Below are 27459 nucleotides of genomic sequence, written 5' to 3' on the forward strand. Positions count from 1 at the left end.
TTGTCAAGAATGCCATAAAGATAATACATGTTTCCAGAAGGGCATTGGATTGACAGATCCTTAGGGACATCTCTAATGGTCTAGTTTTATTCTCTGTGATTGTAGAGATGCTCTTGGCAGCCATTGGCTTCTACTCATGTGCTTATCCCATAAGTCAGTTTCCTTTTCTGTACGATCTCTTATTCTAAAGGAGAAGTACACAGTTGTTATCATTTGTGGGTTTTCTCATTATTATTTTTATTAACCATTCAACCATCAGGGCAGACAACTAAAAGGTGAATCTATGGACTACCTTCATTGCCTCCTAAAAGGCAGCATAGAGAATTGAGCTGAAAACAACAAAGGGAAAAACACCTGGGAAATACTCTATTTTGCTTACCATCGGCTCCCTGCTGAGTTTCAGCACTGGAGTTTGACTACTGAGACTCTCCAGGGGACCAAAGTATAATACATGGGGAGTTCACTGCCTTGCTGAAAGTGATGAATGGAGGAAAAGAAAATGTTTGAATAGCTTTCTAATATTAACTTTCCACTAACAGCTAAGCCTGAAGGAGAAAATAAGAAGTCATTTGTAGATCTGCCCCTTGACAGTATTATCCTAATATCATAGGGTATTAGAGCTGTATGGGGTTTTTGAGACCATCCACTGCCACTATTTCCCCCCCATATGTGGAATCCCAGATTCAGAGAAGCAGTATAACTTGCCTGATGTCACACAGCTAGGGGCAGACTTGTAACTTAAAGAAGGGTCTCCTTTCTGTCTAGTCAAAAGGTCTTCCTTTTCCTCCATGTGGATCAAACCCAGAAACAGAGAGTTAACTTTACCTTAATTGTAGGAAAGCAGTATGAGCACCATATTTTAGACTATGGCCCTAATATATCATATATTATGTAGACTGAGTTGAAATATACTGCTTGCTTTTACTGTATCACTTTTTAAAATCTTCATGACTCATTGGGGAGGGGAGAAAGGGAAGGAAACATTTTCAAATAGCTCCTAGGAAAACAAAGGCGTCAATTATTTTTAAGTATTTTTTTTAAAAGAATGTATTCTAAGTGTGGGTGAAATGCCTCCAAATTTATAAATCAAATGCCTTGAAGTTCTTTTTCCAAAGCTGTACTCATGAGATCTCCTCGTTCAGGGCCTGATTACTCTTATTTTAGAACTCACCCTGAAATAATAGCTGACACTAACACGGCACTTTATAGTTCAATGTATATACTCTCATTTGATCCTTCACAAAAACACTGGGAGATAGGTGCTATAAATACCCCCATTTTACTGGTGAGGAAATTGAGGCTCTGAGAATTGAAGCTACTTGTCCAGGGTCAAACTGGAGTAGGATTTTCATCTTTCTTACCCTGAATCTTTTGTTCTATGTATTGAGCAAAACTGCCTGTCACTGAAATGGTGTGATCCTGGATGATTTCCTTGTCTATGAAAGGAAAGCATTGAATTAGATGATCCCTAATGGCCCTACCCATAATGCAGAAATCTGTGGGCCTCAGCCTGATTATTTGTGCTGTAATGCCTGATAAATTGGAAGCAATGAATTATGATTGAGGGAAGGCGGCTGGAGTTAGGTACATTAACAGCACACACACACTCACACACACACAGAGAGAAAGAGAGAGAGAGAGAGAGAGAGAGAAGAAGGAGAGGAGAGATGTGGTAAGGAAAGAAAGAAAAAGCATAAGGAGCCATAAAAGCATAGCAGTCTACTTGCTATCAAGTCCTAGCTAAAATACCACCTCCTACAAGAAGCCTTTCCCAATCTCCTTATTGCTATTGCCTTCCTTCTCTGATTATCTTGGGATCATCTAGTACACAATTACATTATTAAAACTTAAAACTGCTTTGGGGACAGCTGTTTATCTTATTTGCATGTAGTTGTCATTTTTTCTTCCAATTACACTATGAACTCTTTGAACAGAGATCATTTTTTAACCTTTCTTTGTATTCTCAATGTTTAGCACAATGCTTGGCACTTAGTAAATTCTAGTGGATCTGGTGACATTTAATGTAAGGAGATATATATATAGAGAGAGATATAGATATAGATATTAGTGTATGATTACCATATAATATTTAATGTAAACATTGGAGGAAATGAAATGATTTGTCCAAAATCACACTACCAGTTCATCTCAAAGGTGAGCTGTCAACCCATATTGTCCAACTTGAAAACCAATGCTCTTTCTACTGTACTGATAATCTTGAGTTCTAAAGACAGAGATCTTGGCTGAAAGCTAATCATATCATAGCAGGTTAGACAAGATGATTTCTCAGATCCCTCCTAATTCTATACTGCTTTGATTCCATAATTCTTTGATAGACCTTCATTGCAAATTGTTGATATGATTCAAGAGTCTCATTTTACCCCTTAATGTAATTGAGATTGAATAATATTGTAAACTGTATTTGCCCTTTCTCATCATTTCTCATATCAAAAAACTTTTCCTTCAGAGGCAGGATCCAGTGATCACTTTGAAGAGTTGAAATATTAGATGGAATGGAACTTTTGTTGCCTAAGATATTTTTTTTTCTCTTACTGAGGACCTATCTGGTCCGCTTATTTGCTCCCTTTTCTTTTCCCTTCCCACCTCCCCCTTCATTCCCGCTCCACGTTGTTCTGTTTTGGGCACAGCGACTGTACACACCCGAGTCGTGTTCTAAGTCTAACTCCCAGCACCGAACTAAAATAGATCCATCTGGGTCGTTGTATAAGGAGTTGATTATTTACAGCTTATTGCCGATGGCGGTTTTCATAAGATAGGCTTCATCCTGATAAAATGTTACCCCCCAGTGGGCCGTTTTTCCAGCTGAACTGCTGGAAGGATGGAAAGATCTGGCGTACTGTTGCTTAAGTAAGTAGACTGCATGCTCGATGAAGAAAAATCATATTATTTTCTCAAAGGACAGAAAGTGGGCACAGCGAAGCAAAAATTGCTAGGAATAAACTTTCCCGATTTTCCATTTTGTTCTGCTACAAATAGCACATTCTATCAATCAGGCTTGCTCTAGGAGACTTTTTTGTATTGTTTTTCCTCCTTGCAATTTAATTTTGTTCTCCAGAGCTCAGGTGTTTTGTTTTCTTTTGTTTCAAACACTCTTGAACTTCTCGATTCTCATTAATAAACATGTTCTCCTTAGAGAAGCATTTCTCCTCTAGTAATACTGCCTTATTAGAAAGGTGATGCCCTCATTTATAAATTTATAATTGTTTTGTCTTAAATATGTTTTGTTGCATTTTTTATTTTTTTAAACAATAGGTTTTTATTTTCAAAATATATGCAAAGATAGTTTTCAACATTCACTCTGCAAAACCTTGTGTTCTAATTTTTTCTCCCTTCCCTCCTCCCACTTCCTTCCCCTAGATAGCAAGTAATCCAATATAGGTTAGATGTGTACAATTAAATAATCTTTTGTTGTGTGAAAACAATCCTACCTAATGGCCTTAATTTAGAGAAAGCCTAAAACATTTTTGAAAGCAATTTTTTGGGTGTCATTTTATTATGGAACTAAGTTCCAAGTTTCAAAGAGTTAACACTTTTTTAAGGTACTGATAAGATATGGACTCTCTTCTAGGAGGCAGTGTGGAATAGAGTGCCGTGTGAGGTATTACTCAGTATAGGGAATTGATATTTAATCAGTTGGCAGAGACTTCAGTACATGAGCAGGAGTTTCATGGGCCAGGAAAGAAACGCAGGGTGGAAATACAGAAAATGTTCTGATGTCTAATTAGATTGCATTTAACTTCTCTGTTCTGAATGCAGAGCACTTGCTGTTGGTGCCAATACATACACTTGTGCCCTGCCTAGGGAAATCTTTCTTTCATTATCAAAGTCTTAGATTCTGCTTTCCAATTTATTGGTTTTCTATCTTTGTTTAAACATGAAAGCTACTGCAAACTCTTTGTCCCAGAATTGATTATTGGCTTGCGTTTGTGCCATTTGGAGTTCACTTATTATATTTTCCATTTTTTTTTTAAAAACTTGGAGCTTGTATTCCATATTCCATATTTTCCAAACTCTGTTACACATCATGGTGATAGATACTCCAGGACATTGAGTTGGCCATGTTTATCCAAGAGCACTTTGTTGAAGAACCTATTGGGGTATAGGTAGGTAAATGCATCATAACCTTAATGGCTATGGTGATAGTCTTAATGGGTGCTGAGGTACAAATAATACACCACTTGTTATTATAATTAAGCCTATTACTGATAATGTCTGTGTGACATCTGGACAGTTATATGCCCTTTCTGGGCTTCATCTTTCTCATCTGTAAAACTGTAAAAGTGAAATGGCATGAATTGTAAGTTTCCTCTGCTTTCAAACCTGATCTTATCTGTGTGATCTTGTGCAAGTCATTTCTACTCAGTTTTATTTTGTTTTGTTTTCTGTAAAAATGAAGGGACTGGAATAGATAGTCTCTAGAGGCCTTTTCAGGTCTAAAATTTTATATTTTAATGTTCTTTTTGCTAAGATCTCTTTCCTGATTTCCATGCTTTAAGACTTGACTTTTGTATCACTTCCTAATAAGGCATCCTCTCCTGTTTAGCTTCCTTCTCAAATTAATTTTTGCATTTGCTTCTTTTCTATATAAATGTTGTATTGACTCATATGAATATCAACTACTTGAGAACAGATGCTACTTTTTATTTCTCTTTTTATATGTAGTACCTAGCACAGAGTCTTGTACATGGTAAGTGCTTAATAAATGTACTTTGGATGAATGGATGGTTCTATGATTCATATGAAACAGAGTTTCTTAGTTTTTTTTTAAATAATGTATTCCTACAGCAGTCTGTTGTAGTCCATGAATCTTTTTCAGAATCATGCTTTTCTTTTTTCCCTTTAATAGTGGTTTCTTTTCCAACTTACATGCTTTCAACATTCATTTTTATAACATTTCAAATTCCAAATTTTTCTCCCTTCCTTATCTTTCCTCTTCCCTCCTTAAGACAGTAAGCAATCCAATATAGGTTATTCATATACAATCATGTTAAACTTATTTCCATATTAGTCATGTTGTGAAAGAAAAAGCAAAACAAAAGAGGAAAGCCATGAGAGACAAAACAAAAACAATAATGAAAATTGTATGTTTTGATCTGCATTAAGTCTTCATAATTCTTTCTCTGGATTTGGATGGCATTTTCCATCCAAAGTCTATTGGAATTATCTTGGATCAACGCCTTGCTGAGAAAAGCTGAATCTATCATTGTTGATCATCACACATTCTTGCTGTTATTGTGTACAATGTTTTCCTGTTTCTGCTCATTTGACTCAGCATAAATTTGCGCAACTTTTTTCCTAGGTTTTTCTGAAATCTGTCTGCTCATCATTTCTTTATAGAAGAATAATAGTATTTCATTACATCCATATACCACAACTTGTTCAATAATTCCCCAATTGATGGGTATCACCTCAATTTCCAATTCTTTGCTATCACACACACACACACACAAAAAAAACTAACTGTTGCAAATATAGATAGATAGGCACATCAAAACAGATGATAAATACAAATAATGGATTGAATGGAAAGAGTAAATAATAAAGTATATGATAGAAATAGAAAGGTGATAAATTAGATAGTGGATGGATGGACAGACAGGGTGATCAAGTGTTTACTCTGTGTTCCATATATTAGCATGACTCTCCCCCTTTCTTAGAATTCTCTCCCTCCTCACTCTGCCTCTTGAGTTTCCTGTTTTCCTTTAAGCACCACCTAAAATCCCAGCTTCTACAAGAAGTCTTGCCTCATCTTCTTTAAAACTAGTTCCCTCCCACTAAGATTATTTCTAATCAATCAATGTTTATTAAACCCCTACAATGTGTCAGGCACAGAGCTAAACAGTAAGAATACAAAAAAAAAAAAAAAAAAGAAGAAGAAGAAGAAGAAGAAGAAGAAGCAAAAGATAGTCCTTGTCCTCAAGGAGCTGATAATCTAATGGAGGAGAGTAGAGAGAGGGGAAAAAAGGAGGGAGGAAGGGAGGGGGAGAGAGAAAGAAAGAAAGGAAGGAAGAAAGATAAGAAAGGAAAGGGAAAGAAAGGAAGGAAGGAAGGAAGGAAGGAAGGAAGGAAGGAGGAAGGAAGGAAGAAAGAAAGAAAGAAAGGAAGGAAGAAAGAAAGAAAGAAAGAAAAAGAAAGAAAAAGAAAGAAAGAAAGAAAGAAAGAAAGAAAGAAAGAAAGAAAGAAAGGTTGGAGGGAGGAATGGAGGGAGGGAAGGAGAGGGAGAGAGAGAAAGAGAGAAGAAGGAGAAGAAGAAGAAAGAGGAGGATGAGAAGTAGTAGTAGTAATAGTAGTTTTCTTCTATATCCCCTTAGACAGTGCCTGGAACATAATAGGGTTTTATTGAATTCTGGTTGACTGCCAATTAAGCATCGGTGATGCAATTACAAGAAAGTGAAAAGCTCCTCTCAAGGAGCTTAGAGTCTAATCAGAGAAGATATAACATAAGGGGAACTGGCAGATGGGAAGAAAGGAGACAAAGATATGGTTACAGAATCCAGACTACTAGCAATTAAGTGAGCATGGCTGTGATCCTGGGCAGTGACTCACAACTCAGGAGAGATGGTGGCTTTCTCTTCCCTGGAGCTCTTCAGGCAGAGTCTAGACTAGATGATCATTGATTTCTTCTTCTAATTAGCATCATTTATTAAGGACTTTCTAAATTCAGGATACCATGATAAGTGCCTGGGATAAAAAGACAAAAAGCTTCAAGAAGCTTTTTTGGGGGACAAGAGGTACACAGTTAAGAAAGTATAATGTTTATGCATGATCTGCATAATATACAGTAACTACAATGGTTCACAAGAATAAGACCCCAAAATCTGAAATAATTTTAGAGAGAAATTTATTCTACTATTTAGTAGACAAGGGTCACAAAGAGAGTGGCTCTCTCTACTCAAGTTCTGGAAGATGTATATTATATAGGATTTTAATGAAGATTTCCCAAAGAGCAATCCCAGGTAGCAGCTAAGCAATTTTACTAAGGGAGCAACCCAGAAAGCAAGGTAGATAGAGATGGCTACAAGTAACTGTAATCTGAAATGAGAGCTTTGGTTGACTTCTCAGGAGTTTTTGGTGTGGTACCCCAAAATAAGAATGTTTTGGATGGATCTGGGACTTGGGGCTTTACTAGAAAGTTACTGGGATCAAAGTACATTCTGAGTGTAGATAATCTTTACTACATAACAATATGATAATGTTCCCCAAACAGAATAATTCATTTCCTCCACAAACAAATCCTTGTAAAACAATCGCATAAGAAGGCACTAACACCTTGAAAGGCAGGGATCCAGAAGAACCTTCTGTAGAAGGTGATGCCTGATGAAGGGCAGGAATTCTTAGAGATTACAGTGAGGGAGAGATTGCCTTCCAGACTTGAGGAAGTCCTTGTCAGTTTTCTGGGACTAGGGAAACCAGCAAATGTTGGACTGACTGGCTGGTCTCTGACATCTTTTCCAACAGGGAAGTCCTTTTGCTCTGTTCTGCCTTTAAGAAAGAAAGGGAGCATGTGATGTGTTTTTAAGAGAATTCCACTAAGAGTTTAAAATAAGCAATAGTTTTGATGATTTCATAGGGAAAGCTTCCAGAACCTGGAAAATCCCATTACATGGAAAATGTCTTTCCCTGATCAATAAGGAAGAACTGAAGAGTTACTCCACACGGATAAGATTCTCAGTGATGCTCTAGCTTTCTCCTAGTTATCCGCCAACACTTGTGGTTGGCCAGGACCGTGGACATCTGCCCTGCTGTTTCAGGCATCCACCCACTGGCTTGTCTATTTTTCTCAGGGTTTAAGTATCAAATCAATATAATCTTCCCTACATGACTAGTATGATGGTAATTAGCACCCTGGGATTATGGATCTTAAACTGCCTAAACTGAATCACCTTTTCCCAATCACTAGTCCTTTTTTTTTTTTTTTCATACTCATCAATGTCAGCCCCATTCCTCCAGAGTTTCTGCTCCATTCTTTCTTGCTCTTTCATTGTGCCCTCTGTGACCTTTGTTCTCTTATTAACAAACTACCCTATTAGACCTGTTCTTTCTCCTGGGAAATTATTTGGAGTATACTTGACTTCCTCTTTTCTTATCTGTGTATATGACCTTTCCCCAGTATCCAAGATCAGGGGATTCTTTGGTTGCTGGATCCCCAGTGCCTACCCCAGTGCCTGACACAGAATGGCCTCTTAGTAAATGCTTATTGATTCAGTTTTTCCAATCATCAGTCAACCTAATCTTTGAGTCAGGGTTATAGCCATCCCTCTGTCTCTGTCTTTTTGTCTGTCTCTCTCTATATCCATGTCTTTATGTCTCTGTTTCTCTGTGTCTGTTAGTCTCTTTCTGGGTCTGTCTATTTTTCTGTCTCTGACCCTCTCCCCTTCTCTGTCCAACTCTCTCTCTCTCTCTCTCTCTCTCTCTCTCTCTCTCTCTCTCTCTCTTCCTCCATCTACAGCAGCGCATCAGCACCTGACAGTTTCAGTATCTTTTGTAAATGTGCTGCCCTAAATATCTCCCTGCATCCTGGAAATGAAAGAGGATGAGTTCAAGTTCACATTTCATGTTCCATGAGAAGTCCCTACTTGAGGAGAAAACAGTGGGCTCTGCTTTCTCCTCTAATCCTTTGATATTGTTGGGGGTTTTTATTCATGGCAGCGTTCTTAACAACTGGAAGTCAAAATTGTCCAGGGCTGTCAGGCGGATTCCGAGAGCTGGCCTTCAACTCACTGAACCTGAAATCAGCTTCTCTTGCCCCAGGCTTCCTCAGTCTCTAATATGTTTTTTTCCCCTAATCAAAGGTCAGACAATAGCTGTGTGAAATAGGACACGTTCTAGCAAAAGACTCCAGGTCAGATTTTGCTGGGGAGAAGTTTTCTTACTTCATTCCAGAGTATTAGCCATGTTCCTTTTTGAGTAAGTACTAGGAGCCGGGGCTCACTGGTGCTCTGAAGGTGCAATGTAGCACTCTAAAGATGTCCCCCTAATTTCCCTGGTGTCCGAGCACCCCGCAATAGGGAGACAAGACAGGAAAGCCCCAGAGGCTGATGGGGAAATTCCATTCCAGAAGTAGCTCAGCCAGTCCTCCCCCTCCTATTTCTTGGCTGCTGGTACCTAATCCAGTATCCTGTGGGCCATGGGCAAGCAGGTCTACCCTCATTGGATAGCTGGATGATGCTGAAAATGAGAAATCGCTCGCTTTGACAATAGTCATCCTGGAGCTGGTCGGCAGCACTTTGGCCAGGCCCTGATTTGCCTGATTTGCCGGATTTGCCGATGTGCCTCGGTGCTGACCTGCAGAGTACTGGTTTTTCCAGTAATGAACTCCTCTTAAACCAAGCCTGACAATTAGGCTGTAAATACTCCGGGGAAAGAGGAGGGGTCGGAGGGTGATGTGGGAAAATGTTCAGTATTAAGGAGACCAAGAGCACCAGATTTATTTCATCTCTGGCCTTCTCTGGCTATTAATCTAAATCTCCAGAGATGAATAACTCGTGAATTAACCAGTTTCCACTAATGTTATGAATTAACAGTGAGTAGCCCTCTCCATTGCCCTGCTCCATTTGAAGGGGGTTAGGAATCTTATTTGCATTTATAATTCTGTTTCCTTTTTATGTTAATCCCCTCCCACTGCTGAGGAATTAGGCGTTTTCTCATCTACTGATGAAAACTGCTCCCAGGAGTCCTTTCCTGTCAAGTGATGGAAAATGGATGATTATCCAATGGCATACCCTTCCCCTCTGATAGGAGGAACTCTCATCTCTCCTGCGAGCTCCTTCGGATGAAGTTTTGCATATCTATTAGTTTAACTCTTGGGGTTTGGAGCCAAGCAAGCCTTGAGTTCTTGAGCTCTAGTAATAGAATTGTAGACGAGCTTCCCCATCCCCAAATTATTATTTCTAAGTGTGATTAAACTGACTTCATTCATTCATCCAACCAAGCATTTATTAACCTTCAAATCTGGCAGATACTCTGCTAGATGCTAAAGATGTTAAGATGCAGATTCCTCTTAGAATCTTAAAAGTGGACTGTTTACTGGTTACTGGATCTCCTTGTGATCCTTCATCCCAAGGAGATTTAATGTCCTTTTTGTGGCTTCTGGATGAGACAACTCTAGGTCCTTAGGGCCAATCCACATTTGATTCTATTTGTTTTTTTTTTTTGTTTGTTTGTTTTTTTAATGCAATGGACTTAAAACAGTGATAATGAGAAAAGAAGACAAAATGTTATCGATACATCAAAATTTTCCTATTTTCCTATTCACAAAACTGTCATAAGAAATGTAATATTTTAGTAATATCACAACAATGAAGTGATAGCTTGGACCGGTTTTGGTTTGTCCATCATTCTTGAAGAGGACAACATCAGGGAGATGACGCCATAACATGCAAGTAAATTCAACTGAAGGGAGGGAGGGTCCCCTGCCTCAGTTTCCCTCTAGAGCCTTCTGGATCCAGTGGCCAAATAGGATCAGGACTTTTGGAAATCATTAGACCAGATAATGTCAGAGAGAATTCCATATGGTACTTGACAGATCTTGGGTCTTGGTTTTTTTACCTCTATGTAGAAGAGGTCATAGTAAAATCAAACATCGATCTTTTGATGATGAAAGAGGCAAGACTACCTTAATCAAGGAGTTTACAATCTAAAAGCCATCGCTATCATATACATAGTGACTTAAAATTTTTAAAGCACTTCATATCTCTTACCTCATTTGATCTTTACAACAATGTGGCTCTTATGCCCATTTTCGAGGTCAGGAAACTGAAGCACGAGGAGATTGTGCTTTGTTGAGAGTAATCTTCTTGAGAGAAAACTCAGACTCAGGAATTCACATGTCCCACAATGTTATTTTCTGCATCTATGATCCAACTTGGAGATTCTGTGAATTCATTCATTTACTACCTGTCCTGTATTCTGTAACATGGACATTCTTATTCGGAATTTGACTCCAAGAAATTCCTGTTTTATGAGTGTAGACGATGGGTACCAACATACCCGGTTAAGCTATCTATGTTGGAGCTCGCTAATACCAGTGAGAGCCGCTTGTTAAATTTTCAGTGTCGGCATTTGTAATTCAGCAATTGGTTAACACTACAAATTGAGACTTGATTTATAATTTTGTTGATTGTCTGGATTTAATAAAGTGACAAAGAAAAAAGTAATAATATGTAGTAAACTTAAAAGTGTGTCAAGCATATGTTTTCCCTTATGGAGGGCCAGTTGTTAAACTTTTACTAGCATGCTGCTAGAAGTAGCTGAAATGCAATCTGAAAATATATCCCCATGAGAACCTTTTGCTCTTGGGATATAGTTTGACTTCTTAAGCCAAAATCTGGCCTGTGCAGAGGGAAAAGGAAGGAATTATGGAAACATCTTCAAAATGTCATCCCTGTTCCACGCATACACATGTAGCCTCTCCTGTCGTACATTCTGCCAAAGTGGTCTGCATGCTGTTTTCCATATGGAACACTCCATGTCCTCTCTTGAGACATTTGCACTGGCCGTGTCTCATCTGAACAATGAAGTGGGGATAACAGATGGCTTGAGGTCCACTCCCATCCCCTCCATTTTTATGGCTCCCCAGCTTCTGTCAAGGCTCAGCTCAGGTTTCCCTCTGGTCCCCTGCTTGTCCCTTTCCTCCACTGCCATTGATAAGAGTGTAGTCATTCCCCTCCTCAGCAGGCATAAATCCCTTTCTCCACGAGAGGACATTGGCTGGATGGGACACTCAGAGTTCTCCGAGAGCAGCTGGTGATAACAGATTCAAGGCATGCAGGTTGCCTTGGCCTTCCTACTTAGCAGATGGCCAGGACTTGATAGATTGAAGAGTATTAGGATCCAAGACAAGGGCCAAATGGGACAGTGGACAAGAGAAATAAATCAGAATATGGCTCAGAGTAAAGGCACACACAGCTCGAGGATGGTGCCATTGCCTCCACTCAACCGTTCCCATCCCTTTGGTTCCATCATGGCTGCATCCCTTCCACAGCAACAGGCTTGTTCCATCCGTGCATCAATGGTTGAGGGTCATTGATGAGCTTGGAGGAAGGAGGCTGCCAGGGTGAAATGTGGGCATTGCCCAGAAGCAGTAATAATCTCTAAGAATTTAAGTTTCCATATCACTTCATGAGGTATCATTGACGTTTTTTAATTAGTATTTTCTGGAATAATCAAATAATAGGGGCAGCTAGGTTGGATAGAGCACCAGCCCTAAAGTCTGAGTTCAATTCTGACCTTAGTCATTTAACATTTCCTAGGTATGTGACCCTGGCCAAGTCATAAACCCCAATTGCCTCAACAAAAAAAAAAAAAAAAAAAAAAAAAAAAAAAAAAAAAGAAAGAAAGAGTAAAATAGTAACAATATTATTTAGTATTTGGGGTCATCTACATGTGGGATTTTATTTTCATGATGAATTTCCAGTGTGAAGCTCCTTTCACCAATGAAGATTAACAATTCATGAGTAACTTTTATTCTTAGAGAGTTGGCTGAGACTTTGAGAATTTAAGTGACTAGTTTAGTGTCCCTGGTATGGGACAGGATGTCATAGAAAGACTTGTATCAGAATTCCATTTTGTGATGGACACTACCTGTGGCTCTAAGCAAGTCTGAACTTATCTAAATTGTGATAATAACTACCAGCACACAAAGTTCTTGTAAACTTTAATGTGCTATTTGAGTCAAATATTGTTATTATTTTAGAGTAGAACCATAAATTTATAGGGGGGAAAAGGGATCCTAAATGTTACTTAATACAACATCCTTCATTTCATAGTTGAAATCTAGAAATGCTGACTGACTCACCCAAAGTCACCCCAGTACCAAATTACAGAAATGAGATATGAATGTGGCTTCTCCAAATCCAACATCAGTGTTCTTCCCCCTAGTCCACTCTAAATGGGAAAGAATAGAAGTACTTTACATAAATTATCTCATTCACTCCTCATAAGAACTTGGGGTATCTATTAGTCTTGATTTGACCAATGAGGAAACAAAATGGTAATATGGATTAGTCGATAGAATGCCAACTTCAGAGTCAAGAAAGATCCAAGTTCAAGTTCTGAGAGCAATGGATCCAGATTATATAGATTTGGGAAGTCATTTAGCTTCTCATTGTTCTGATCTAGTATGAAGGAAGATTCCAACAAAGAAATCATAGGTCCATCCCATCTCCAAAAACTTATAAACACTTCCTATAGATTGCCTCATTTAGTCAACAGTATCCCTCCACATAGTAATACTCCATCATACAGCTGAAGAAAATGAGTTTCGGAGAAATTAAAAATGACTCGACTCAGGTGGGTCTTGAGCCCAAGGCTTCTCCTTCTAAGTATGGTCTGTATTTTATATCTCACACAAGTGCAAATTAAATGCTTTCAGCCCTAAAGTAATCCTCTTTTTTATTTAGGGGGAACATAGGATCATTCCAATATAGGTTTCCCTTGTGGTTTTTCCCTTCCAAGTTTATTCTCCTTTTCGTCTGACCTACCATGAGTAACATAATGTTCTCTAAGACAAAGGGATTGTTTTAGTTTTGTCATTATATCACCAAGATTGTTCAAATACGTCTGCCACTAAATGTTTGTAGGAAGAAGGATGCAAGGGAAGGAGGGAGCGAGGGAGGCAGGGAAAGAAGCAATGAAAAAAAGAAAAGAGAGGAGAAAGAATCTGCAAATTTTACTATGCAAATATCACTATGCAGAATTGTCTAGTCTAAGGACTGAGATGTGAGTTTTACAAAGTAAAGAGCAGATGGGTTGATGAAAGACCTGTATTCCCCCATCCACTCGTGAGAGCAGCTCCTCCTTCTCTTTCTCTCACTCCTTAATTCTCAGAGTGAATGAATCATCATTCAGCAGCTCAGAAAGTTCTGTGTGGCTGGTGGAGTGGGGTGGGGTGGGGTGGAGTAGGAAAAGAAATGGGGCATATGTGTGTGGGCAGTACATAAGCTACCTTAAGTTTCCAGAAAGAAGAACAAGAACTCAAGCCCTGTGAAATCAGACTCATATTTCCTCCCACCATTTTAAAGTATATTAAGCAGTCTAGAGACCAAAACTGTGAGAAAGATTTTCTTTCTCCTGCTTTTCCATTCCTTGATCCAAACTTAAATTGGTATATTTCTTCTTCAGCTGAAAGTTCCAAGTAAAAACATATAACATTAAGTGGGCAAGTTCTACCTTGAATAAAACCAATGAGGGAACACTCGAAGACCATCAATAAGTCATTTTTATAAATGCCCAAAAAAGTGAGGGGGGAGAGAAGCAGGGGAGACAGAAAGAACAGCTTTGTTAAAATTAATATCTTTCTTTTTTGTTAAAATTAATAAAAATTTCTCTTTAAAAGCCATAGGTAAGTGACATTGTTAAACTTTCTTGAAATATATCTATATCTTAGTTGATGGTAAAACTCATTTAAAAAAGAAAAAAAAATGAAAGAAAGCATTTTGATATTCTGTCTCCTGGCTTCTTTAAATCCAGAATGACCAGAGCAAGGGATTTGGGCCAGCTCATTTGATCCAGTCATGGCCACACAGAGGACATGGATTTCCATAACAGCCTTTTTCTCTCTATGGATGCTGAAAGTCATCCAAATCATTCTCCCCATCCACATGAGTCAAAGTTCCTTTTTTCAAATGTCCAGTGCATCTCTGTTTAAAACAGTGACTGAAAAGTTGGGACTACCATCCTGCCATATTGCAAAGCACTGACCAACACACCCTTAAGATCATCCCTACTACAATGACATCAGGATAAAAGCACTAAAAGTTCTTCTTACATGTGAAAACAGGCCTGAACTTTCTGGTATTCTTCTCCTCTTCTACTTACCTATTTCAAACATGTTGTGAATTGGCAAATAAAATCCAATCCAACTCAACACCAAAGCCCAGCAGATGGGACAAATTGGGGAGGTGGGGGAAGGGGAGGAAATTTCCTACACCTGCTCAGAATTGGGGTCCAGACAGCTGTGCTTGGAGGAAGCTATGTCTGAATAATCAGGCACAGAATCCCTCATGGCTGCTACTATCTGAAATGGAATCTAGATTAGAATGCATGAGAATGCTTGTCTTTCTATTGTACCAAACAGACATGTGCCCTCTTTGTTTTCAGTCAAAGTCAACAATGCCCAATTGGCAATCTAACTCTTCCTCAGTAACTTTCTATAGAGAGTCATGGACTGATTTGATCTCATATTAAAAAAAAAAAGTAACCATGGATAGCTTGGGTTTATTTTCCATGTCCCTGACATAGAAAACAGAGGGTTGGAACCCTTTACTACCTATGTAATCCTGGACAAAATGACTTCTCATCTCTGAACCTGTTTCCTTATTTGAGAAATAAACATAAGGAATAAAGAAGAGCACAGAGATGTTGCAAGGATTAAATGAGGAGTTGTACATCAAGTGTAAACTTAAATGAACTCTCACAGTTGGTATTGGGCATTGGAATAATTCTTTTGCTGGAGTCAGAAAGACTTGAACTCAGATACTTAGATGCTGGCTGGCTGTGTATGACTCTGGGCAAGTTATTTAACCTATCTAATAATTAAAAGGATTATTAACATATCCCCTAAACGTTAAGACTTTGTATAGATGCCCACTATTGTTATTTGTCATTATTCATGTTCTGATCTTAAATTTGATGGCCTTGAGTTAGAAATGCTCTTCAGATTAGTCACTGTCTTAATAATATTCTGTCCCGTTTAATGTTTGATATCTTCTTCCCTTTTAAGGGTTGTTTCATTTTTTGCCTTTGTGTTGGTGCCTGGTACATGCAGTAGGAACTAAATATATGCAGAATGCTTGGTTTTGGAACTTCATTTTGATTTAAGCTCATCTTTAGCTTTCCTGAAACCATCCTTAGGATGACTCTAGTAGTAGACAAGATGATGGATAACATCTGCCCCATCCTCTTGATTTTTTACAGTAAGTCTCTATGTTTTGATGTTTTGATGGAGATTGTGAATATTCAGTATGGAAACCACTCTTACAAACCACACACACACACACACACACACACACACACACACACACACACACAAAAAAAAAAAAAAAAAAAACAAAAAAAAACAGTTCTTTCATTACGGTAGAACAATGTTTTGTCCAGGAGATTGTGGGCAATAGTTTCAATTAGGGTGATACTCTAGTACTAAGACAGTTTATTTATTAAATACTCAAAGTGTGGAGTTTGTGAATGTTATATTAGGATTTGTTGTTTGCTAACTTATAACCAGTCCTGAACTTCCTTTCTTTGATTCTAGCAATTTGATTTTGTCTTTCAAAGTATTCTTTAGGTGAGACATTTTCACAACCTGCTGCTGTAAAAAGTCTCTACCATTTCCTTGCCTCATTAAGTCCAGATTCTGAATTTTCTATTGGTTATCACCACCACCACCACCATCATCAATCATTCCCTCCGTGTTCTAGGATGTCTTCTTACTCAGCTAGAAGGGATAGATCAGAAGTACTCCCTCTGAAATGCATTTTAACCTGAAAAGTCCATGTAGTTAAAATATAACCAAATGACCAATGCAAAAGTAGATCTCATCATTGAGGGGATTCTTGGTTTTAATGTTCTGGTTAGCTCTCTGGAGGGCCTTTCTGGAGGGTCTCAGCAGAATATTCACCACAAGAATAGTCAGGGATAAAGTCCAAAGTCTTTATTATCTCTTTCACAGTCTGTCTCCTTCACCTGGGACCCAGCTAGAGGCCCTCCAAAATGGGTCTTGGTTTCAGTGGAGACAAGCAGGAGGCAGGAGAACCAACAGGAGGCTGATTAAAAATGGAATCTGTGTGGCTGACTTTGTCCTCTGTTTAAATACTCTCTCACAAGTACATCATCATAGGTGTCAATCTTGTAGAATAGGTGTTAACTTGTAGAACTATACTAAGTACTGAGTATATGTAAACTAGAGAATCATTATCTTAATTCCACTAAGTTAACACTTGTTTTAGGATTAAATCAATCATACTGAACTAGAGAACTATTAACCACCATGCTAAACTAGATAACCATTGTCTTTCAATTCCACTGAGTTAAAATTAATATCTTTGTTGTAGGATTGAATCAATCATACTGAAATCATATATTTCTCCAGAGTTCCTGCCCATTACAGTTGGTCAATTGTATGTTGAACTAGAAATGGCCATTGAGTGGCTGTCTAAAACTCGGAGCCTTATGAAGTCCCATGCTATCAACAATTCAACCAAACATTTGTTGAGCACCTACTGTGCACATGGCTCTATGATAGAACATGAGAGATTCAGAAATAAATGAAGAATCAGAATCCCTGTCCTCATGAAGCCTACTGTTTTGTGGAGAGGAATAAACATATGCAAAGTGTGCAAAATATGAAAGGACATGGTGTGGATGGGAGTCTAGGAGAGTGGCAGATCCCTTCTGGATAAGGACAATCAGAGAAGACTTGAGGGAGAAGAGTGGCCATAAACTGAGACTTGAGGAATGGATATGTTAATCTGATTAACAGATGGGGGCAGAGCATGGGAAATGAAAAGCATAGAGATGAGAGAACACAGGCCATGTTTCCATATCTATAACATAAATTTCTCAGGAAAAAGCCAGAAAGCAGCAAAATCCATTTTCTAAAAAAATGGAGAGATGTGCCTTCATGGAGATAGCGAGTAATCAGCATTTTGAAAGCACCTACTATGTGCAAGATATTGTGCTAAGTACTGGGAATATAAAGATATGAATGATAAGTCTTGCCCCCCAGGAGCTTATATTCTCATGGGGGAAATAGCATGTGTGTTCACATGTCTCTGTGTGTGTGTGTGTGTGTATTTGAGGTGCAAAATGGCATTCAGGTAATTTCATAGAAGGTACTGGCTGCTCTGTGGAATGAACAAGCTCTTCTGCAGAAGGAAAATCCTGTGGAACTATGCTAAGTTTGATTTGAAGGATTTGAAGAGATAGAGATAAAGAGTATTCCATACATGGGGATGAGATATCACTCCATGTGTGGGGGATACTAGCAAGTAAAGTATTATGTTTGATCTTAGGAGACATGGAGTGAGGTAATATAGAGAAAACTGAAAGAGAGGAAGCTTCTATTTGGGGAGGAGCTTGAAATGCCAGAGAGATAATTTTTTTTTCCTCTGAAAAAGCCACTGAAGTCAGTTAGAAGACTTTTATAATAATCCAGACAAGGGGCAGTGAGTACCTGAATTAGGGTGATTGCTCTGAGAACAGCCAGACACACACAACCAATGTTGTGGAAATAGAGACAAGATTTCACAGCTAAATCTCATGAGGTGAATGATGAGTCAAAGAGTCAAGGATGACCCCAAGATTATGAATTTAGGTGACTGAGAGGATGCTGATGCCCTAAAGAGTGATGCGGGAATTTAGAAGAGGGGCAAGTTGGGGGTAGAAAGATAATTAATGAATTCTAACTCGATAATGTTGAATTGAAGGTGACTGACTACAAAATACCTAGTTTGAATTATTTAATTGGCGGTTCATGCTAAAGAACTGGAGCCCAGGAAAGAGACGGAGGCTATATATAAAACTGGGAATCATTTGAGTAGAGGTCATACTTGTGCCTAGGGGAGCTGATGATGTCTCCAAGAGAGAGGCTATAGAAAGAAAAAAGAAGGCACACGATGGAGCCTTGGGGGACATATGCAGTCAGTGGGCATAAAATGGATGGAGTAAAAAGCTTGAGGAGTTAATAAAATATTCAGAAAATAATGGACTATTCTGATATCTTTTCAAAGACTTTTATCTAACAAGACTTTATAAAAACACACAACGTATACACACAAAACTGGAGAAAAATCCTAGGGGGTTTTGTTTAGACTAGAATATTTCTCATGTTATTGTTATTGTTATTATTATTTTTTCCTTGAGGGCAAGGCCTGACTACTGTCTTTTTTTTTTGTATATATAATAATAACAGTTTCTCATGTTATAATGTGTTCTGAGAACTTTTGTCTTTGGATTTTGCCTACTTCTATTTTATTATATCATAAATCTCAAACATTTGGTGGAAGCCATCATATATAAGTGAGAACTAAGCAGCTTACTTGATAACATCTCCCCACACCCCCACCCTCTGTTTGGAAGATTAAATGGAGACTGTTGTGTCTGATGCCAGAAGAGATTTCACCAATCTTGTATCCTTTCCATGTAGGTCAGTCAGAGGGACAATCCAGCCCTGGATCCTATTATCCATGGATTGAAGGGTGTCGTCCATCACGGTAAGTAAGATGCTTTAACTTCCTTTGGCTGGAAAAAGAAGGGCTGGAATTTTGGCCCAAAGGAATGGGGTCACTCTTCAGAGGACGTGTGTAAGCACAGATTCTTCATTCAGTGATGTCTAAGGGCATTAACACCACGATTTGATTGGTAGAAAGTAGACCCATTTGTTACTCCCCCATGGGCTTAAGCTAAAATAAACCATTTGTTTCTTTTTAGTCACTGCTCAGGAATGTATTCTTTATCAATTACAGACCAGGTCCATAGATCATTCCTATTAGTACCAGATACTTCACACCTGATATTTGTCTTACATTTGTTCTAAAAATACTCTCCTTTCAAGTTTCTGCTCATTTATAAGTTACTTTATCTGTCTTTGACATTTTGGGAGCTGATGCCGAAACATCAGATTGATCACACAAATTATGCTTTTTTTCAGCTGATGAGCATCATTAGGATGCTGAAATATGCATACATATATTATATATGTCCATGTATATATGCAGGAGCAGCTAGGGGCAGCTAGTTGACTCAACCAGATCTGGAGTTAAAAAAACCTGAGTTCAAACCCAGCCTTAGACACTAGTTGTGTGACCCTGAGCAAGTCACTTAATCTCTATAGGCCTCAATTTCCTCATCTGTGAAATGGGGATAGTAATGGCACTCACCTCCCAGGGTTGTTGTAAGTATCAAATGTTACGGTAATTATAAAGCACTAACATGGTGACTGGCATATAGTAAGCAATATATAAATGTTCTAGTAGTATATGATAGAATCGTTAAGGACTGAACTTGTCATTTCCTTAGTATAGGGAACTCCTTGTTATGAAAACCTCCTTCACCATTGCAGGTCAGCACATTCTCTACAATTTATCATTTTAGAGAGTTAAGATTTAATAACTTATCCAAGACCACACAACTAATATGTGCAATGAATGAGATTGGTATCTATGTCTTTTTCCCCAAGACTACTGGCTCTCTATCCACTATGCCACATCGTTCTATCAGAGAGAGAGAGAGAGAGAGAGAGAGAGAAGAAAAAGAGAGAGAGGGAGGGAAGGGGGGAAGGAAAGAAGGAAGGAAGGAAGGAAGGAAGAAAAGAGAGAAAGGAAGAGAGAGCAAGAAGAAAAAGAGAGAGGGGGAGGGAAGGAGGGACAGAGGTAAGAAGGAAGGAAGGAAAAAAGAGAGAGAGAGACGAAACCATGTATGATGTACATATATGCACATATACCTCTGTACATTTGTATACATACAAAGTCAGCAGCACGCATTAGGCGGCTGCCTATTTTTCCTGTATCCAACTTATTATCCCCAAGATCATTACAGGTAGAGAAGGAAAGATGAATGTATCTTCTCTCTTAGGGCTGAATTTTATTGGAGGAATTTTCTTGCAACTTTATTATCAGTAATGCATCATTAGCGATGACACCAAGATCCTCTAATTTCAAAAGTACCCTTGTGGCAGCCAGCAGTGGGAGTCTGGGCTTAATGTAATGATTTGCAAAGTTTTAATAATCTAATTAAAATTCCAAAGGCGTCAACAGAAGTGGCAGTTAGGTACCACAATAAATCTCTCTTTCCATCTATACTGCTGTGATAAAACATCACACCTTTTCAGAGGATTGTCTTTAGACATTAGCTAACGCCTTCAAGCTTAACCAACGTTATTTTTCCTTCCTTCTTCTGACTGGTAGTCTAAAACCAGTGGACAGTGCTGAATGGAAACAAATAACATTAGGAATTAATTGCCCTCTTTTCGGAGCCATTTAATGGCAGAAATGATAAATTGGGGTTAAATGATAACACCCTCAGAAAGCCTAACATAAGTTCTCCTTGATTTTGTAAGCTACTGAATCCCATTGGACATCAAAGCCTATACCCTAAGCGAGAAGGTAGGTTTGTTTCTACCACAATAGAATCACTATGTAGGTTTTGCCAGAGAACACAACAGAGAAGTAAAAATGTTTTCAGGTGTTAGGATTTTGTTGCTTGGATCTGAAGTCTCTTTGGCTTTCACAACCATTCTATGTTGTATCCTGACAATAAATGAAGGAATTTTCTCAAGATTTTTTTAGTGTCTTATTATCTTGGCATCTCTTCGATTTTAAAATCTGTTGTGAATTCTTCAGGGAAGAGATCTGGCCCTCAGAAGCCTGGGAAATTCTGATTATCTGTCTGCCAACCATTATGAGTATCTAGGTACAGAACAGTCATTCAGCAGAATTTGTTAAGTAACTATTCTGTGCCAGGCATGGTATCTGGCACATAGTAAGCCCTTAGTTAACACCCTTAAAAAGCTTAGATTCCCCTTCAAAAACAATTAATTGTTTGATTAATTGGAAATGCTGGCTTTGGGATCAGAGGACCAGGCTGCGTTATTCCATTTTACTACCTGTGTGATCTTGAAAAGTCACTTCTATTCCATGATCTTGGTTTTCTCATCCTACTATCACTAAATCAGCAATCAGTAAACATTTATTAAGAACCTACTGTATATCAGGCACTGATCTAGACCTTAGGGATACAGAAATAAGAGATAGAGTGTTACGTGAGGAACCTAAAAAAGCCCAGTTTGGCTGCATGGGGAAACGAATAAAGTAGGATATAAAAAGACTAGACGGGTAGGTTGGAGTCAAGTTATGAAGGATTTAAATACCAGACAGAGGTGTTTGTATTATATACTTTAGGCAATCAAAACTTCTTAGATAGGGAGTGGCGTAGTCACATCTGTGCTTTAGGAAATTAACTTTGGCAGCTGTGTGTGAAATGAGGAGGTTGATCAGAAACATCTTTTAAATCTGCTGACTCTGTTCTCCTCTGACTTTGGGCCTTGTACATAATCAGTACCCAGGAAGAGGGCCCAGCTGAGAATATCTAACATAAATGTATAGTAGAGCCGGTGGTATGTTAGAAACAACTCACACAGGCTGAATTGTTCATTTTAATTGGTATCATTTACACCTCAGAAATCAGAAAACACAATCAATCCAGGTTTATGTGTATATGTTCATATATGTTTTTTTCTGGAGAGTTGATTGTTAAATATTTACCAACATACTCCTCTCTGGACCTATTCATCTATCTCCTGATTTCCTCCTGCTCTACTAAGCAGCATTTGAATAGAAGTGAAAAAAAGGAGATAATTGGAAAGCTATGCTAGGTATACAAATCAAGAATGAAACATTCTCTGTCCTCAAGAGGCTTATATCCTAACTGATTGCAGAGGCTAGATCAGGTCTGATCAGCATGGAATTTTATCACTAGATATGAATTCGGAAGTCTAGTCCTCTTCTGTTACAGATGAAGAAATTAAGGTCCATAGAGGGAGAAGATTCATAAGATTACATTAGCAGACCGAGAGAAAGAAAGGAAGGAGAGCAAGAAGAAAATAAAATGACATGGACAGTGTAGAAATATTAGATTCCCAAATAGCTGGGAAGAATATAAAAGTAAAAATCAGATTTCCGGATTTGAGGGAAATAGTAGGTCCCCAAACATTCATTTGGTGCTATTATCTTCCATAGTTTTTGATGATCTTTCTAAGTTATTTTATCTTTCCTAAAAGAAATTTATGTTTATAATATCAAGTCCTGTCTTCAGGAACAGCAGGGATTCTTGGGTAGGGAATTTGGGTTACCTGCTAATTGATGAAATATAAACAATTATGGCCTTCATAGTGTTCCTGGCTTTGTAATAATGATAGAAAAACTTGCACAGAAAAATCAATACATATTCTGCCACTGCTCAGGATTGGTTTGATTTCCTCTTATTCTAGAGTCTGAATATCACATTAAAGAGATTGTTAAAAAGAAGTTTAAAAGGAAGAATTGTATAAAATCCCTAAATTCTGATGCATCCTGGCAATGTGTTAGAGGAGACATGATATATCAGGTTCCTTTTTGCGGGGTAGGTTTTTATCCAAAAGAATAAAGAGAGAGCTGATTGGCAGCTAAGTCATGTTCCCTTCAATTTCCATGGTAACTAAAAGGCCTTACAAATCACCGCTTATTCCAGGTGAGTAACACTTTGGACCCTGGAGATCAGATCATTTTGGTGTAATAGGAAGAATGCTGGTGATATGGAGGAATAGAAAAAATCTTGAATTTGAACCCAGGTCTACTGATTTTGTAAACTCATTGGGAGACAGGGCACTTCATTTTCTGTGAACCTCAGCTCCTTCATCTGTCAAATGGGACTAATAACCCTAGTTAGAAGAAAGAACTTTGTAAAAAGTATAAAGTATAACATGAATATAAGATTTTATTTATCTATTTAAAATGTTCTGTGTTTATGCAAATAGATTTCACTTTCCTCATGCCCTACTCCTCCCAAGAGTAATCTTTATAAATAAGAAATTATAAAAGAAACAGTGGAATAATAATAGTATTCACATTTACATAGCACATTTTAAGGATTTCAGAGCACTTTATAAATATTGTGTTATTTGAGCTTCACAACAGCCCTGGAAAGTAGATGCTATTTTTTTCTCCTAGTTTACACATGAAGAAACTGGGATGGAAAGAATTTAAGTGAATTGCCCAGCAGAACAGATCTAGGAAGTCTCTGAGGCTGGATTTGAACTCAGGTCTTCCTGACTCCAGGTTCAGTGCTCCAAAATGTTCAGTAAAATCAATGAACAGATTGAAGATGTCTTACTTGAGATCTGAATCAGACCTCTGAACCCCTCTGCAAAAGAGCTGAAGGATGTCTTCTCTAGCACTTCTTTGGGATCAAATCTTTTAATCATTTTTAAGCATTCCAATCCAATTTGTGATTCTTCTTTCCATTTTTATGTGTATTGATTCTGCACCACTTCTCCTGTGTTCTCATGCTTGTCTGGGTTCCTCATATTTGTTATTTTTTACAGCATAGTAATATTTCATTATATTCTTATTAAGGAGTTTGTTTAATCATAGCCCCAATCAATGGACATCTACTCTGTTTCTAATTCATTGCTATACATACATACATACACACACACATATATGAATTTGTGTATATGGTGTGTACAGAAAGAGAGAAAAACAAATGAGAGGAGAGGAGGGAAGGTTGGAGAGAGAGAAAGAAAGAATGAGATAGAAAGATGAAGAATGAAAGGGGAAGAAAGAAAGGGAGAGAGGGAAGGAAGAAAGGAGAAATGAAAGAGAAATAAGAAAAACAGCGAGAGGGAACCCCTTTCTTTTAGTCATTGTCCTCCTTAGTCTATATTTCTAGCAATAGAATCTCTGATTCAAAAGTATAAATGCTATAATCGCTTTATTGAATAATTTCAAGCTAATTGGCTTTTATCTATTTTACTCCCTGCACACAAGATACAGAAATTCTTTTCCTTATTCAGGAAATATTTCTCACCCGTCTCTATGCTTTGCAATAGAGATAAAAACAAAAACACAAAAATCTCTGCCTTGTAGGCACTTGATTTCTATGTACACACAATAAATGTAAACCAGATAAATACAAGATGAATTCAAAATATATGCAAAGCACACAAATAAAGAGCAATGGAGGGAGAAGGTAGCTGGGAAATCAGAAAGGTTCTTGGATCATGGATAACACTTCAACCAATTCTTGAAAGGATCTAGGGATTAATTCAGGAAAAGAATATCTGAAAGGTTAAATTAACTATTTCCAGACACTGCTCATTCAAACTTAGCCATGGTATTTTAATGTAAAATCATGCAAAACATTTCTATATTAGCCATAATGGGAAAAAAAAAAACAAGAAAAATAAAGTTAGTGAAAACTCCTAGTTCTCCTACACACTTCACTTTGCATCAGTTCATAAAAGTCATCTCAGGTTTTTTTCTGAAATAATGCTGCTTATCATTTCTCAGCACAATAGTATTCCATCACAGTGATATACCACAAGTTGCTCAGTTGTTCCCTTGTGAATGAGTATCTCTTCAATATTCAGTCTTTTACCACCACACACACACACAAAAAGAGCTGCTACAAATAGTTTTGTGCATATAGATCTTTTTTTCCTTTAGTCCTTTGATTTTTTTCTTTAATTTCTTTTCAATTACAGTAGTGGTATTGCTGAATCAAGATATGTGCAGTTTTATAACCCTTTGGGCAAAGCTCCAAATTGTTCTCTAGAATGGTTGGACAAATTCACAGCTCTACCAACAGTGCATTTGTCCCAAATTTTTTCATCACTTCCAGCATTTGTCTTTTTCCTTTTCTATCACGTTAGCCAATTTGATAGGTGTGAAGTGGTACCTCAGACTTGTTTTAATTTGCATTTCTTTAATCAATAATGATTTATAGCACTTTTATGTGACCATTAATAACTGTGATTTCTTCTGAAATGTGGCTGTTCATAGTCTTTGACTATTTATCAATTGGGGAATGACTTTTATTTTTATAAATTTGGCTCAGTTATCAATATATTTGAGAAATATGGTCTTTATCAAGTAAACTTGCTGGAAAAAAGAAAAGAAATTAGTTGAAATTCAACCTAGTTCACCTACTGCTATATAGGGGGTAAATCACTTTGCAACTATATACCTGAGTTTCCTCAACTCTAAAATGAAAATAATAATAATCCTACCTCAAGATGTTGTTAAAAGAATCGAGTGATGGCTAAGTGAAATGAGCAGAACCAGGAGATCATTATATACCTCAACAATGATACTGTTTGAGGATGTATTCTGATGGAAGTGGATCTCTTTGATAAAGAGAGCTAATTCAGTTTCAATTGATCAAGGATGGACAGAAGCAGCTACACCCAAAGAAAGAACACTGGGAAATGAATGTAAACTGCTTGCATTTTTGTTTTTCTTCCTGGGTTATTTATACCTCTTGAATCCAATTCTCCCTGTGCAACAAGAAAACTGTTGGGTTCTGCAAACATATATTGTATCTAGGATATACTGTAACCTATTTAACATGTAAAGGACTGCTTGCCATCTGGGGAAGGGGGTGGAAGGAGGGAGGGGAAAAATCAGAACAGAAGTGAGTGCAAGGGATAATGATGTAAAAAATTACCCTGGCATGGGTTCTGTCAATAAAAAGTTATTTAAATTTTTTTTTTTAAATGAAGGGCTAAAATGCCCTTTAAGCCCAAAAAAAAGTATCGAGTGATGTCATATTTATGAAATACTTAAGACAGAGTTTGAAATATAGTAGGTACTTAATAAATGATTTTCTCCTTTTCCCGTCTCCTTTTATGAAACTTAAAATTCTAAGATGTAGAATTGAAGAATCTGGAAGACGTAGAAATGAGGAAATCCAGGAATGAGTGAAGGAGCCATTAAATGCTTGTGATCAAAAGTGACATTGTCAGGCTCATGCCTTAAGAAAGTTATTTTGGTCACCTTTGGAGGATAGGCTGGACAAGAGTGATACTGAAAGTAATCAGGAGACAATTGCAGGAATATCCAGAATAGAGGTGATGAGGGCCCAAACTAGGGTCTGGTGACCATGGGGTTAGTGAGACATGTCATGGTAGTAGAGTTGACAAAAGTTGCCAATAGATTGGATATAATTAACAAAGGTGAGTGAAGGGATATGTGTCTTTTAAAGGTGTTGAATGAAGTAACTAGAAGGGGTACCTATTAAAAGGAAAAATATTTGGGGTGCAGGTTTGGGATTGTGAGGGAAGAAAATAAATTCTGTTTTTGACATTTGAATCTAAGATATTTATGGAACATCTAAGTGGTGAAGTCTTATAGATCATTGACAATGTGGAACTGGGACTTCAAGAGAGATTTGGATTCAATATATAGATTCCAGCATCTATGTAGAGTTGATTATTGCTTCCATGGAAACAGATGAGATCACCTGGAGAGTATGTTGAGGAAAAGAGTTTACTCAGTCTATTGTTGACATTGGTTGCTCAGCCAAGTGGTGGGAGAGATTTCTTGACTGGTAATGGAAGCAAAAAAGTGGTCTTATAGCAAGAAAGGAAAAAAAAAATTTCTTGAAGGATGAATACACAGTCCTATAAAAGGTGTCATCACCCCAAAGGCAATGGTGATTTGGTTAAAAATAGTGTAGCACTAAGAATGGAGGGAGGCATCCTTGGCTTGGTTTCCCAGTGGATCCATTCATTGGTTGCCATCAGACATCACAATAAGAAAACACAGTTAACAGTGTGACAGTTTTTTCAACTTTTACCATAACTACCCCTGACAAGCTGTTTGCTCTGTGTGCAGAGTAATTGCAAGCTGAAGAAAGAAAGGTGGCTGTCTTGGGATTCCATCATTAGCAGGAGACTTGTGAGGCAAA

At 37.9% G+C, this 27459-nt stretch overlaps 1 protein-coding gene across 3 annotated transcripts in view; it reads left to right on the forward strand.

Moving 5' to 3' along the window:
* The window catches only part of PTPRG (protein tyrosine phosphatase receptor type G), a 786314-nt gene that overhangs the window by 564019 nt on the left and 194836 nt on the right, over positions 1 to 27459 (forward strand). For all 3 annotated transcript variants that reach the window (XM_051980013.1, XM_051980023.1, XM_051980032.1), the window contains exon 6: positions 19163 to 19229. In XM_051980013.1, the coding sequence (XP_051835973.1) occupies positions 19163 to 19229 (67 nt within the window). The remainder of the gene's footprint in view (positions 1 to 19162; positions 19230 to 27459) is intronic.

Source organism: Antechinus flavipes, chromosome 1 (genome assembly GCF_016432865.1).
Source record: "Antechinus flavipes isolate AdamAnt ecotype Samford, QLD, Australia chromosome 1, AdamAnt_v2, whole genome shotgun sequence".
Lineage (NCBI taxonomy): Eukaryota > Metazoa > Chordata > Mammalia > Dasyuromorphia > Dasyuridae > Antechinus > Antechinus flavipes.